Source organism: Dermochelys coriacea, chromosome 24 (genome assembly GCF_009764565.3).
Source record: "Dermochelys coriacea isolate rDerCor1 chromosome 24, rDerCor1.pri.v4, whole genome shotgun sequence".
Classification (NCBI taxonomy): domain Eukaryota; kingdom Metazoa; phylum Chordata; order Testudines; family Dermochelyidae; genus Dermochelys; species Dermochelys coriacea.
This window is the reverse complement of record NC_050091.1, coordinates 13,339,496-13,354,008: the sequence shown is the minus strand read 5'-3', so window position 1 is coordinate 13,354,008 and position 14,513 is coordinate 13,339,496. Positions and strand designations below refer to the sequence as shown.

At 44.5% G+C, this 14,513-nt stretch overlaps 1 protein-coding gene and 1 pseudogene across 1 annotated transcript; both read right to left on the bottom strand.

Annotated features, from left to right (window-relative positions):
- Positions 1–3,420: 3,420 nt before the first annotated feature.
- Positions 3,421–4,463, bottom strand: LOC119848085 (N-formyl peptide receptor 3-like). The gene has a single exon (XM_038383457.2). It carries the CDS (start codon positions 4,394–4,396, stop codon positions 3,533–3,535), a length of 864 nt encoding a protein of 287 aa, XP_038239385.1. The 5' UTR covers positions 4,397–4,463; the 3' UTR covers positions 3,421–3,532.
- Positions 4,464–11,378: 6,915 nt separating this feature from the next.
- LOC122457385 lies at positions 11,379–13,407 on the bottom strand (annotated as a pseudogene).
- Positions 13,408–14,513: the final 1,106 nt, after the last annotated feature.

Here is a 14,513-nt window from a genome sequence, read left to right as displayed (position 1 = left end):
GCTAGTCCTGAAACCCACAAGGGGAGAGGCAAGTCTTGATTTAGTCCTAAGTAGAGCACAGGATCTCGTCCAAGGGGTGAATATAATATAATAATAATAGTGACCATAATATAATTAAAGTTAACATCCCTGTGGCGAGGGAAACAACACAGCAGCCCAAAACTGTAGCATTTAATTTCAGAAAAGAGAACTACACAAAAATGAGGAAGTTAGTAAAATAGAAATTAAAAGGTACAGTGCCAAAAGTGAAATCCCTGAAAGCTGCAATGAAACTTTTTAAAGACATCATAATAGAGGCTCAATTTAAATGTATCCTCCAAATTAAAAAACATAGTCAGAGAACCAAAAAAGTGCCACGGTGGGTAAACAACTGAGTAAAGAAGCTTTGAGAGGCAAAAAGGCATCCTTTAAAAGTGGAAGTTAAATCCTATTGAGGAAATAGAAAGTAGAATAAACTCCGGCAAATAAAGTGTAAAAATATAATTAGGAAAGCCAGAGACTCAAAAAGTAATAACAAAAATATTTTGAGGTACATCAGAAGTAGGAAGCTTGCTAAACAACCAGAGTGGCCACTGCATGATTGAGATGTTAAAGGACAATAAGAACATTACGGAGAAACAAAATGAATTATTTAAATCAGTTTTCCCGGCTGAGCATGTGAGGACGATTCCGAAACCTGGGCCATTCTTTTTAGGTAACAAATCTGAGGAAATGTCACAGATTGAGGTGTCATTAGGGGAGGTTTTGGAACAAATTGATAAACTAAACAATAAGCCATGGGACCAGATGGCATTCGCCCAAGTGTTCTGAAGGAATTCAAATGTGAAATTGCAGGACTACTAACTAACAAAGGGTAGGGATAAAATGTCAGTTTTCAGAAAGGAGACAGATAAATAGCGGAGTCTGTACTGCGACCAGTACTGTTCAACATATTCATAAACGATCTGGGGAAAGGGATTAAGAGTGTGGTGTCAAAATTTGCAGATGATACAAAACTACTCAATATAGTTAAGTCCAAAGCAGACTGCAAGGAGCTACAAAAGGGTCTCACAAAACAACAACAAAATGGCAGATGAAATTCAGTGTTGATAAATGCAAAGTAATGCACATTGGAAACCATAATCCCAACTGTACATATAAAATGATGGGGTCTAAATTAGCTGTTACCACTCAAGAAAGATCTTGGAGTCATTGTGGACAGTTCTCTGAAAACATCCACTCAATACGCAGCGGCTGTCAAAAAAGCAAACAGAATATTGGGAATCATTAAGAAAGGGAGAGATAATAGGACAGAAAATATACGTTGCCTCTATATAAATCCATGGTACGCCCACATCTTGAATACTGTGTGCAGATGTGGTCGCCCCATCTCAAACAAGATATATTGGAATTGGAAAAGATACAGAAAAGGGCTACAAAAATATTAGGGGTATGGGATGGTTTCCGTATGAGGAGAGATTAATGAGACTGGGACTTTTCAGCTTTGAAAAGAGACGACTAAGGAGGGTTTTGATAGAGCTCCATAAAATCCTAACAGGGTGGAGAAAGTACATAAGAAAGTGTTGTTTAATCCTTCCCATACCACAAGAACTAGGGGTCACCAAATGAAATTAATAGTCAGCAGGTTTAATACAAACGAAAGGAAGTATTTCTTTCTACAACACACAGACAACCTGTGGAACTCTTTGCCAAAGGATGTTGTGAAGGCCAAGACTATAACAGGGTTATGTTATGTTATATTCTGTTTGACTCTTAGCAAGGTTCCTACAGGCCTAAACTCTTTTAAAAATAGGACTTAGACACTTTTGAAAATTTTATTATTTGTTTCATAGATCAGTTGATCTTCAAGAAACACATGAGAGAGAGCTCCACTGGGAGCAAAGATGACATGATGAGAAGAATAATGACACAAAGACGCAGAAAAGGACATATCATAGAGAACCAAACACCCCAAAATGATTTAAAAATTAACAAAACCAAGACTCTAATATATTTTGTTAAAATAACAGATTCACAGATTCCGAGGCTGGAAGGGACCATTGTGATCATCGCGTCTGAACTCCCCAATCACACGGACCAGAGAACTGCCCCAAAATAATTCCTAGAGCAGAGCTTTTAGAAAAACATCCCAGCTTAATTAAAAATTGCCAATGATGGAGGACCCACCACGACCCTTGGAAAATTGCTTCAATAGTCAGTTACTCTGATTGTTACAAATTTACACCTCCTTTCCAGTCTGAATTTGTCTAGGTTCAACTTCTGTTCACTGGATCATGTTAGACCTTCCTATGCTAGATTGAACAGCCCATTATGAAATATGTATTCCCCACGTAGGTACTTACAGACTGTGATCAAGTCATCCCTTCAGCTTCTCTTTGTTAAGCTAAATAGATTGAGCTCCTTGTGACTCTCACTCTAAGGCAGGTTTCAGAGTGATAGCCGTGTTAGTCTGTATCAGCAAAAAGAACAAGGAGTACTTGTGGCACCTTGGAGACTAACAAATTGCTTTGGGCATAAGTTTTCATGGGCTAAAACCCACTTCATCAGATGCATGCAGTGGAAAATACAGTAGGAAGATAGATATATAGATATATAGATATATAGATATATATATATATACAGAGAACATGAAAAAAGGGGGTTGCCATACCAAATCTAACAAGACTAATCAATTAAGGTGGGCTATTATCAGCAGGAGAAAAAAACGTTTGTAATGATAATCAGGATGGCCCATTTCAAACAGTTGTCAAGAAGGTGTGAACAGTAGGGGAAAAATTAACATGGGGAAATAGTTTTTAGTTTGTGTAATGACCCATCCACTCCCAGCCTGAAGCAAATACTCACCAACAAACAAACAAAGCCCCCCAACCTGAAGCAAATACTCACCAGCAACCACACACCACACAACAAAAACATTAACCCAGGAACCTATCCTTGCCACAAAGCCTGTTGCCAACTCTGTCCACATATCTATTCAGGAGACACCATCATAGGACGTAATCACATCAGCCACACCATCAGGGGCTCATTCACCTGCACATCTACCTATGTGATATATGCCATCATGTGCCAGCAATGCCCCTCTGCCATGTACATTGGCCAAACCAGACAGTCTCTGTGCAAAAGAATAAATGGACACAAATCAGATGTAAAGAATTATAACTTTCAAAATCCAGTCGGAGAACACTTCGATCTCCCTGGACACTCAATTGCAGACCTAAAAGTTGCAATTCTTCAACAAAAAAACTTCAAAAACATACTTCAATGAGAAACTGCAGAACTGGAATTAATTTGCAAACTGGACAACATTAACTTAGGCTTGAATAGAGACTGGGAGTGGATGGGTATTACACAAACTAAAAACTATTTCCTCATGCTAATTTCTAATCCTGTAATCATTCTTGTGGCTCTTCTTTGAGTCAGGCCAAAAATTAACTTTCTGAAAAAGACAATTTTGGGGTCAAGAGGAAGTTATGGGTCTAGTGAACAGAATTATTTTTCCATGCAAATAACCACAATTCCATCCATTCACCTATTCATCTGGCTCTGGCCCTGAGTTGTCGGTGGTTTGGGTGTTTCGTGCACATTGCCGGTACCTCTGAAACTCTTCCTCCATGGTGAGGTAGAAGATGGGGTTGAGGCAGCTGCTGAAATATGTCAGGACCCAAGCAAAAGTGCTTCCTATGTCCAGAAGGGGCAGAGGGAACGTAGCTGAGATCTGCAGGAAGGAGAAGACGTGATATGGCAGCCAGCAGAGGAAAAAGGTCGGGATCAAGCCAAGAAGGATCTTTAGTGGCTTGGTGGACTGGATCAGCTTGTTCCTTCTCTGCTTGGCAGCTAGAATGATGTAGAAGTTTGGGATCAATATCAAGGCTAATGGGATCATAAACCCGACAAGGAACTGGATCACAACGGCAGCCTTCACCCTCTCTTCCTTCAGTCGGAAATACATGCTTGTGTTGGCAGGTGAGAGCAGGAATTCCCAGAGATCACTATACCACAAACTGAATCCAAGAGACAGGGCCCATGTGCCCAGAATCACCCTGAAAGCCAGGGGGGGCGTGCGGTGGTTCCAGGCCCACTCAGGGCGTGCCACGAGGATGCAGCGATCGATACTGAGGTCCGTGAGGAAGAAGGCGCTGGAGAACATATATAGGGAGGTGACGGTGCTGCTCATACTCTTGGCCTCGTTTAAGTCCAGGATGAAGATGGAGATGAATCTGAGGGGCAGGAAGACGATAAAGATTAAATTGGCCATGGCCTGGTTCAGGAACCACACGGTGCTGGCTGTCCTCTCCACACGGCAGCCAGCAATGAAGAGGATGTAGCTGTTCAACGACACCCCGGCGAGGAAGACCATGCCACTAAGTACCAGACAGACAATGAATAACTCCATTCTCGAAAGAGTTGCAGTCACAATATCCCCTTCTTTTCCTCAGGGCTCAGCAGAGTCAGAGCAGATGTTGTACTGAGCAAAGGAAGGAAGAGCAATGAAAAGGGCTCCAAGAGAGGACACGGACAGAAAGAGACAGCAGCAGAGTTTATAATCTCCTTAGAGTTTATAAACTCCCCAGATCCTGAGCTGAAGTCAAATAGGATCAAATCCTTGAAGGCCAATGGCACCAATAGTTCAAAGACCTTAGAAGCATAGAGCCAGAGGGTTAGAAGGGACCGCAAGGGTCGTCCAGTCTAACCCCCTACCAATATTCAGGATTTGTTCTGTCTATTCTCTGTCCGAACATTTTTTGTTTTTACATAATATTGTTTTTTTACCAACCCAAATATTTAAAGAAACCCACGTTTGCTTCTTGCTGAAAAGTTAGATTTCCTGGCAAGGGGATGTGGACAGTGGGGTATCCCAGATGCAGAGACAGAGATATGACAGACACCGTTGTCCCCCAAAGCCTCACTAAAATTCCCAAATAATCCTGTTAGTTTCCTGAAGGAGCTCATTATTCCCGTTTTCATTAAAAAATAAAAAAGTTAATCAATCATCGTTTCCCCTTTTCTTTTTTTTAAAAATAATGGAATTTTGGAAAGTGATTCTTCTCCCCCTGCCCCCATCATTTTGAAGTGCAGTTTTTGTGTGGTTTAGGCCATTTTGGGGGGATGAGTTAGTGGAGCAGACAAAATCCCCACCGAAAGAACCCACCTATGGAAACGAGGACGACAACAAAAAAGTTTAAAGGAAGGATATTGCCAGAGTCTATTGTAGTGGACAGACGTGGAGTCAGGACTCCTGGGTTGCATCCCAAACTCTGCCACTGAACTGCTTGGTAGATTTGACAAGTCATGTCATCGCCCCGTGACTCAGTTTCACCTCCAAACATTTCTTTGTTTAACTTTACAGTGTGAGCTGGCTGTGACCAGTCCTGTTTCTCCCGGTGGGGCTGTGCACTACCTGGTGTGATGGGACCCCCAAGCTTGGTTGGGGTCTGTGTAGCACCCAGTGTGACAGGGTCCCTGACCTCTGACAACAGGACCCACATATAATTTCAACCAGCTCTATCCAGAGCAGATGAGGGGAGGGGATGGAGGCAACAGGAAGGGGGGAGATCCAGGGGGCAGCAGTGAGGGGGTGAGAATGAGATCCAGTGGGGCAGCTGGAGGGTTTACCTCATTTCCTTACCCATGTCTTGGGGGATGCAGCGTTGCAGAGTCAATCCCCGTCCCAGGTTCCCAACGTCTCCAGGACTGCAGCTCGCCCAGACTGGCTCATCCCGGAGCAGGGAGCTGTTCATGTGGGGATATATCTGGGGTGGGGGGGACAATGTGAGGAGATCACAGGATGTGGCTGGGTCCGATCAAGTCTGCAAAGCCTGGAAGGTCTTCATCTCCCACTGCTACATGCAGATGTCACACGAACCACAAGCTCCCCCCACCTCCGCGCGGAGGCCTAGCAAGGTGTCTGCATTCGGCTGCCCACATCCGGGGGCAGGTGGGCAGGGTCCCGAGTGGAGAGCAGGGGCTGAGAAAGCCACATCCAGATGACTCCACTGGGCGAGGTGCCAGGATCAGGGACCCCAGCTGGCACTCTGCCGAAGTCATACAAACTAAAATGTAAGTACAATATCTATATTCCAATTGACTTATTTTATAATTACATGGTAAAATTAAATAGTTAGCCATTTGTCAGTACTAATGTGCTGTCACGCTTGTGTATTTATGTCTGATTTTGTAATCAAATAGGTTTTAAGTGAGGTTAAACTTGGGGGTACACAAGACATGAGAATCCTGAAAGGGGTACAGTAGGCTGAAAAGGTTGAGAGCCACTGGGCTATAGGGTCTTTTCCCACTGAGATGTGGCCACCTCTGGGGTGGGGTATGGGGGCTGTTTATACAGGTGACAGGGAGGAATAAGGGAAGGGCTGCTGTGGGGAGTGGGATGGGGTCAGGGTTGCTGGAAAAATGTGTACAGTGAGGGGGCTGAGAGCCACTGAATCAAATTCTAAACCCTTTATATGATGGGAACCACTTCAATCCAGGGGCTCCAGCACCTATGCGGGGGACAGGGAGAGATCTGGGCAGGCTGCTTTAGGGAGTAGGGTGGGGGGTGCAGGGAAGGATCTGGGGAGGCTGCTAGGGGGAGAGGGTCGGGATCAGGAGGGCAGCTATAGGCAGTGGGGTGGGGGAAGGGAGGAACCGGGGTAGGGTGGTGCGGGGGCAGGGACAGATCTGGGGGGGGCATTGTGGATTTTAATTTAGTATTGAAGCTGGAAGGTTTAATCTCACTTTCTTACCTATGTCCTGGGGGAATCAGATACAGCTTCTCAGAATTGATTCCCCCAACACACACACACATGCCACCTGCAGCTCCCCCCACCCCCACCCCCATGGACTCTAGGGACAGGAAGCTGTCCTTGCCGGGCTGGTGGGGGGGGGAGCACTGAATGGACAGCTCAGTGGGGATGGGAGATGCTCAGAAAGCTGAGTCTGCCAAGCCTCCGAGGCAGCCAGCTCTGTGCAAGTTTCAAACAGCTCGGCTCAGCTCTGGGGTCTCTGATGACGAAGGTTCTGAGATCCCATCTGCAGACACGGTCACCCACATCCGGGGTAGCCACAGCCCCAGAGCAGGAGCTGAGCTGCAATCGCATCATTGCAAAAATTCAGCCCGTTCACACATGGAGACACACCAGACCCAGCTTGGGCCCCTGAAATGCTGCTGGATCGGGTGGGTTTCGTGGGTGGGCCCTGCTGCCCTTCACTCCCAGTCCTCCTCGAACATCCTGGAGAGACCTTGCCAGGTGGCAGGTGGATGGTGAATCTCTCGCTTGATGGATGTGAGCCACACAACATTGTGTCTACTCCACGACTGGCTTGTGAATTGGTTGGATGCTGGAGAAAGGCCAGTTACGTAGCAAAAGGTGAAACCTGCGTGAATTTTGGCCAGGAATATCAGGCTTCATTGAGAAACTGGTTTAAAAAACCACTGTGACAGGGTTCCTAGCATGCAACCTGGACTGTGGGACCTCTGAGTCCTCTGTCCCACCAACCTGCAGTATCCCTCTCAGACTGTGTTACTGTGTCAGACTGCAAACCTCTGGCAGGTCCTGCACTTCCACAGCCATCCCAGGCAGGGATACACCCAGCTGAGTTCCATGAATGACCTCCCAGGCACTCATGAACCATCAATAGGGAGGCTCCAGGGAATTCCCCCCCCCCCCGGCTCCCTGGCCTTGCACCCCAGAAATGAACCATCCTGCATGGTCAGAAGCCTGGCAAGTGAAAGATCATTACCCAGTCAGCACCTCACCGATGTGGAGAGCACAAACACCAGCCTTTGTAAACTGAGCTGAGATTTCCCAAGCACTTCAACCACACACACAGTTTTAGGTAGAATATAAACAGGTTTATTACCTACAGACTGATTTTAAGTGATTATATGCAGCGAGCTTAGAGATCACATTTGGTTACCCAGAAATAAAAGGAAATTCACAATCTGAGTTCTACAAACTAAACAGGATTTGAATCAAGCTGTGTCTCACCCTGTCAGATGGTACAAACGGTGACAGTTCCTCAATACAACAGGCTTGGGTTGCATTTCAGCCTGATACCAAAGTTCAAAGTCTTTGTCCTCCAGATGTGTTTCCAGGTGTTAAGTGAGGCCAAATGGTGACATCACTTCCCCTCTTTCATTGTTTCTTCCAGCTTGCTGGAAATATATTTTGTTATGACTTGGGTCAAACAATCTCCATTGTCTATGTGTTCTCTTTGAGAAATGTCCATTTTATACGGTTCCTGAGATAATGTGTGCTGATGAGCCATGAATGCTGCCCGGCTCCTTCATTGCCGTACCTGAAAGGCCAGTATTGGGTGTTCCCAACATCACAATTTATTTCAATAACACACACATAGCAAAACATCCTAACTCTGCATACAATGACAGCACATACAATTGAACGGGATATTAATGATAAATAGATCAAGACTTTTTTAATGATACCTCACAAGGCAGACTTTGTTCATATTGATATGACAGTGGTAAATATGGGGGTTCCAGGGTGCTGTTTTGAGGTACAGTGTGCCACAGCCACACATTTTATTTAAAATCCCCAATATTTTAAACACATCCTGAACTCCCTTGGTTTCCAAAAAAACCTGAATATTTCTGGTTTTCCAAAACTTTCGGTGGAGTTTTGTAGCATTGCCAACTCTTAAAATTTGGTTGCAGCATTTGCCATGCTTGTCCTTTTCCTCCAAGCCTCAGATCCTGGAATCAGATGATTACGTGGAAATTTCAGTTTTCTTTTCTTTTCTTTTTTAAGGTCTGTTTGCAGCCTTCATTGTTACAGAGAAAAGCTTGAAATGGCCTCCAGAAAAAATCATAAGCCAAAAAAGAAGAATCCAAATGTCTTTCTTTTCAAACCAATCTCATGATGTTTTAGGGGATTGTTTCATGAGGTTTGAAGGCTCGAGCTTGGCAATGAAGAGGCAGGACTAGATTTTTAAAAGTGGCTAAGGGAGTTAGGTGCCAAATTCCCATTGAAGTTAGGAGTTAAGCACCTTTTGAAAACCTCCATAGAAGCCTAAGTCAATTCAATTACATCATGTAATGGCAGACACTAAAAAGTGACATTTAAGTTCTTATATACAAATACTAGGAATCTAAATAATAAGTTAAATGAACTAGAGTGCCTTATATTAAATAAGGATATTGATGTAACAGGCTTCACAAAAACTTGGTGGAATGAGGATAATCAATGGGACACAGTAATACCAGGGTACAAAATATATCAGAAGGACAGAACAGGTCATGCTGCTGGGGGAGTGGCACTCTATGTGAAAGAAAGCATAGAGTCAAATTAAGTAAAAATGTGAAATGACCCAAACTGTACCATAGAATCTCGATGGATAGTAATTCCATGCCCAAATAATAAGAATAAAGCAGTAGGGATATATTACCGATCACCTGAGCAGGACGATGATAGCGACTGTGAAATGTTCTGGGAGATTAGAGAGGCTATTAAAATAAAAACAACTCAGTAATAATGGGGGATTTCAATTGTACCCATATTGACTGGGTACAGGTCACTTCAGGATAAAATTTCTTGACACCTTAAATGACTACTTCTTGGAACAGCTAGTCCTGGAACCCACAAGGGGTGAGGCAATTCTTGATTTAATCCTAAGTAGAGCACAGGATCTGATCCAAAGGGGGAATATAACTGAACCGCTTGGCAATAGTAACCATAATATAATTAAATTTAACATCCCTTTGGTGGGGGAAACATGACAGCAGCTCACCATGGTAGCATTTAATTTCAGAAAAGAGAACTACACAAAAATGAGGACGTTTGTAAAATAGAAATTAAAAGATACAGCGCCAAAAGTGAAATCCCTGCAAGCTGTAATGAAACTTTTTAAAGACACCATAATAGAGGCTCAACTTAAATGTATACCCCAAATTTAAAAACATAGTAAGAGAACCAAAAAAAGTGCCACCATGGGTAAGCAACTAAGTAAAGAAGGTTTGAGAGACAAAAAGGCATCCTTTAAAAAGTGGAACTTATACCCTATTGAGGAAAATAGAAATGAGCACAAACTCTGGCAAATGAAGTATAAAACTAAAATTAGGAAGACCAAAAAAGAATTTGAAGACCAGCTAGCCAAAGACTCTAAAAGAAATAGCAAAAAAATGTGTAAGTACATCAGAAGCAGGAAGCCTGCTAAACAACCAGTGGGGCGAAAGGAGCACTCAAGGAGAAAGAACATGAATTCTTTGCATCGGTCTTCATGGCTGAGGATGTGAGGGAGATTCCCAAACCAGAGGGTTCCCATTCTTTTTAGATGAGAAATCTCAGGAACTGTCTCAGATTGAGGTGTCATTAGAGAAGGTTTTGGAACAAATTGATAAACTAAATTGTAATAAATGACCAGGACCAGATGGGATTCACCAAAGAGTTCTGAAGGAATTCAAATTTGAAATTTCAGAACTACTAATTATGGTATGTAACCTATCACTTAAATCAGTTTCTGTACCAGACGACTGGAGGATAGCTAATTTGACACCAATTTTTAGAAGAGGCTCCAGAGGTGACCCTGACAATAACAGGCTGGTAACCCTGACTTCAGTACAAGCAAACTGGTTGAATCGACAGTAAAGAATGAAATTGTCACACGCATTGATGAACATGATTTGCTGGGGATAATCAACATGGTTTTTGTAGAGGGAAATTATGCCTCACCAATCGACTAGAATTCTTGGAGGGCATCAAAAAGCATATTGACAAGGGTGATCCAGTGGATATAGCGTACTTGGTGTTTCAGAAGGCCTTTGACAAGGTCCCTCCCCAAAGGCTCTTAAGCAAAGTAAACTATTGTGAAATAAGGGGGAAATTCCTCCAATGGCTCAGTAACTGGTTAAAAGATAGGAAACAAAAGTAGGAATAAATGGTCAGTTTTCAGAATGGAGACAGGTAAATAGCGGTGTCGCCTTGGAGTCTGTACTGGGACCAGTACTGTTCAACATAAACGATCTGGAAAAAGGGGTGAACAGTGAGGTGGCAAAGTTTTCAGACGATACAAAACTACTCAAGAGAGTTAAGTCCAAAGAGGACTGCGAGGAGTTACAAAGATGTCTCACAAAACTGTGTGACTGGGCAACAAAATGCAGATGAAATTCAGTATTGATAAATGCAAAGTAATACACATTAGAAACCATTATTCCAACTATACATATAAAAGGATGGGGTCTAAATTAGCTGTTACCACTCAAGAAAGAGACCTTGGAGCCATTGTGGATAGTTCTCTGAAAACATCCACTCAATGTGCAGCAGCAGTCAAAAAAGTTAACAATCTCTTGGGAATCATTAAGAAAAGGATGACATGTTGAGAAGAATAATGACACAAAGATGCAGAAAAGGACAGACCATAAAGCACCAACCGCTCCAAAATTATCTAAAAATGAACAAAACCAAAAAATTATATATTTTGTTAAAATGGTAGATTCACAGATTCAAAGGCTGGAAGGGACTATTGTGATCATCTCTTCAGACCGCACCAATCCCATGGGCCAGAGAACTGCCGCAAAATAATTCCTAGAGCAGAGCTTTTACAAAAACATCCCAGCTTAATTAAAAATTGCCAGTGATGGAGGACCCACCACAACTCTTGGGAAATTGCTCCAATGGTCAGTTACTCTGACCATTACAAATTTAGACCCCATTTCCAGTCTGAATTTGTCTAGGTTCAACTTCTGTTCACTAGATCGTGTTAAACCTTCCTCTGCTAGATTGAAGACCCCTTTATTGAATATTTGTTCCCCATGTAGGTACTTACAGACTATGATCAAGTCACTCCTTCAGCTTCTTTTTGTTAAGGTAAATATATTGGGCTCCTTGTGACTCTCACTCTGAGGCAGGTTTTCTAATTCCATAATCATTCCCATGGCTCTTCTTCGAATAAGGCAAAAAAAATTCACTTGCTAAAAAAAGACAGTTTGGGGATCAAGAGGAAGTTAAGGGTCCCAGCTGACAGAATTCTTTCTCCATGCAAATATCAAAAATTCGATCCATTCCCCTATTCAGCCAGCTCTGGCCCCGAATTGTCAGTGGTTTGGGGGTTGCGTGCATGTTGCCGGTACCTCTGAAACTCTTCCTTCATGGTGAGATAGAAGGTGGGATTGAGGCAGCTGCTGAAATATGTCAGGATGTAAGAAAAGTGCTTCCTATGTTCAGAAGAGGCAAAGGATACTTAGCTGAGATCAGCAGGAAGGAGAAGACATGATATGGCAGCCAGCAGAGGAAAAAGGTTGGGATCAAGCCAAGAAGGATCTTGAGTGGCTTGGTGGACTGGATCAGCTTGTTCCTTCTCAGCTTGGCAGCTAGAACGATGTAGAATTTTGGGATCAGAATCAAGGCTAATGGGATCAGAAACCCAACCAGGAACTGGATGGCAATGGCAGCCTTCACCCTCTCTTCCTGCAATCGGAAATACATGCTTGTGTTGGCAGGTGAGAGCAGGAATTCCCAGAGATCGCCATACCTCAAGCTGAAACAAACAGACAGGGCCCACAAGCCTATAACCATCCTGAAAGCCAGTGGGGGTGTGCAGTGGTTCTGGGCCCATGCAGGGCGTGCCACAAGGATGCAGCGATTGACACTGAGGGCCGTGAGAAGGAAGGCGCTGAAGAACATGTGGAAGGAGATGAGGGTGCTGCTCAGCCCCTTCACCCAGTCTAAGTCCAGGATGAAGATGGAGGTGAATCTGAGGGGCAGTAAGAAGATGAAGATGAAATGGGCCACAGCTCAGCTCCAGAACCACACAGCACTTACCTATCCAAGGCAGCTAGCGATGAAGAGGACGTAGCCATTCAATGGCACCCCGGTGAGGAAGGCCACGCCACACAGCACCAGGAAGAGGGTTGGGAATAACACCATTCCTGGAAGAGTTGCAGTCACAATCCTTCCTCCTCAGGGCTTGGCGGGAGCCATGCAGATGTTGTACTGAGCAAAGGAAGGAAAAGCAATGAAACAGGCTCCAGGAGGTGACATGGACAGAGTTTGGTTTCTACTCAACCAAATGTTTAAAAAACACACCCCTTTGCTTCTTGCTGAAAGGTTGGATTTCTAGGCAAGGGGAGGTGGACAATGGGGGTGTCCAGGATGCAGAGACAGAGACATGAGAGACCCCTGATGAATACTCACTAAAATTGCCTAATAATCTTCTTGCTGTTAGTTTCCGAAAGGAGCTGGTTATTCCCGTCTTGGTTTAAAAAAAAAAAAGATCATTCCCCCCCCCCCCCATTTATTTTTTAAAGAATGGAATTTTTTAAGTGATTCTTCTCCTGCCCACCTTCATTTTGAAGTGGAGTTTTTGTGTGATTTAGGCCATTTGTGGAGTGGGGGGACTTGAGTTATTGGAGCCAAGCAGTTAAAATCCCCACTGAACACCCCTCCACCCCCACATGGAAACCTCCAGTGACAGATAGCAACTCACCAAGTGGAAAAAGGTAAGATGGCAAAACACCAGGAGAAGAAAAGATCAGTAATAAGTCAAAAGATTTTTTTTTAATTGAAGAGTCTACTTTATTCTATTTTAGACAGAGAGTCCAGACTCCTGAGTTCCATCCCAGACTCTGTCACTGAACTCTTTGGGGAGCCTGGACAAGTCACGTCATGGCCCCATGCCTCAGTTTCCCCTCAAATATTTGTCTGTTTGGAGTGTGAGCTCACTGTGGCCAGGCCTGTTTCTCCCTGTGGGTTTGTGCAGCACCTGGCACAACGTGGCCTCAGTCATGGTCTGTGCATCACCCAGTGTGACTGGGGCCCCTGACCTCTGACAAGAGGACCCACAAATAATTTTATCTGGCTCCATCCAGAGCAGATGAGGGGAGGGGAAGGGAGTAGCTGGAAGGGGGAATATCCAGGGAGCAGTGATCGGGGGGGGTGCAGAATGAGATCCAGTGAGGCACCTTTTGGGGTTTACCTCATATCCTTACCCGTGTCTTGGGGGGGATGCAGCGTCTCAGTGTCAACCCCTGTCCCAGGTCCCCAGTGCGATACCTGCAGCTCACCCAGCCTGGCTCAGCCCAGAGAAGGAAGCTGTTCATGTGGGGGTATATCTGGGGGGGGGAACAATGTGGAGAGATCACAGGACGTGGTTGGGTCCGATCTCGTCTGCAAAGCCTGGAAGATCTTCGTCAACCACTGCTACATGCAGACATCACACCAACCACAAGCTCCTCCCCACCCTGCCACTGGGCCTTAGCAAAGTGTCTGCATTTTGCTGCCGACATCCTGGAGCAGGCAGGTGGTGCACCCACAGAGAGCAGGGGCTAAGACAGTCACATCCAGTCACATCCAGTCACTCCCCGGGGTGATGTGCCAGGAGCAGAGACACCAGCTGGGACTTTGTCCTCCAGCCCCTCCTGGTTGGGAAAGCGAACAGAGCCCCCCTGGGAGTCAGATGCGTGACATTCTTAGCCCTGCCTTTGCTGCAGGGAATCCACCCCTTGGCCCCAGGCCTTGTTACAGGCCAGCCAACGCTAAGGAAACCCTCGCTCTGTGCTAGAG

Excerpts from the sequence above, each read along its gene's own strand:
- LOC119848085 (XM_038383457.2), bottom strand. The coding sequence starts at position 4,396 with ATGGAGTTATTCATTGTCTGTCTGGTACTTAGTGGCATGGTCTTCCTC.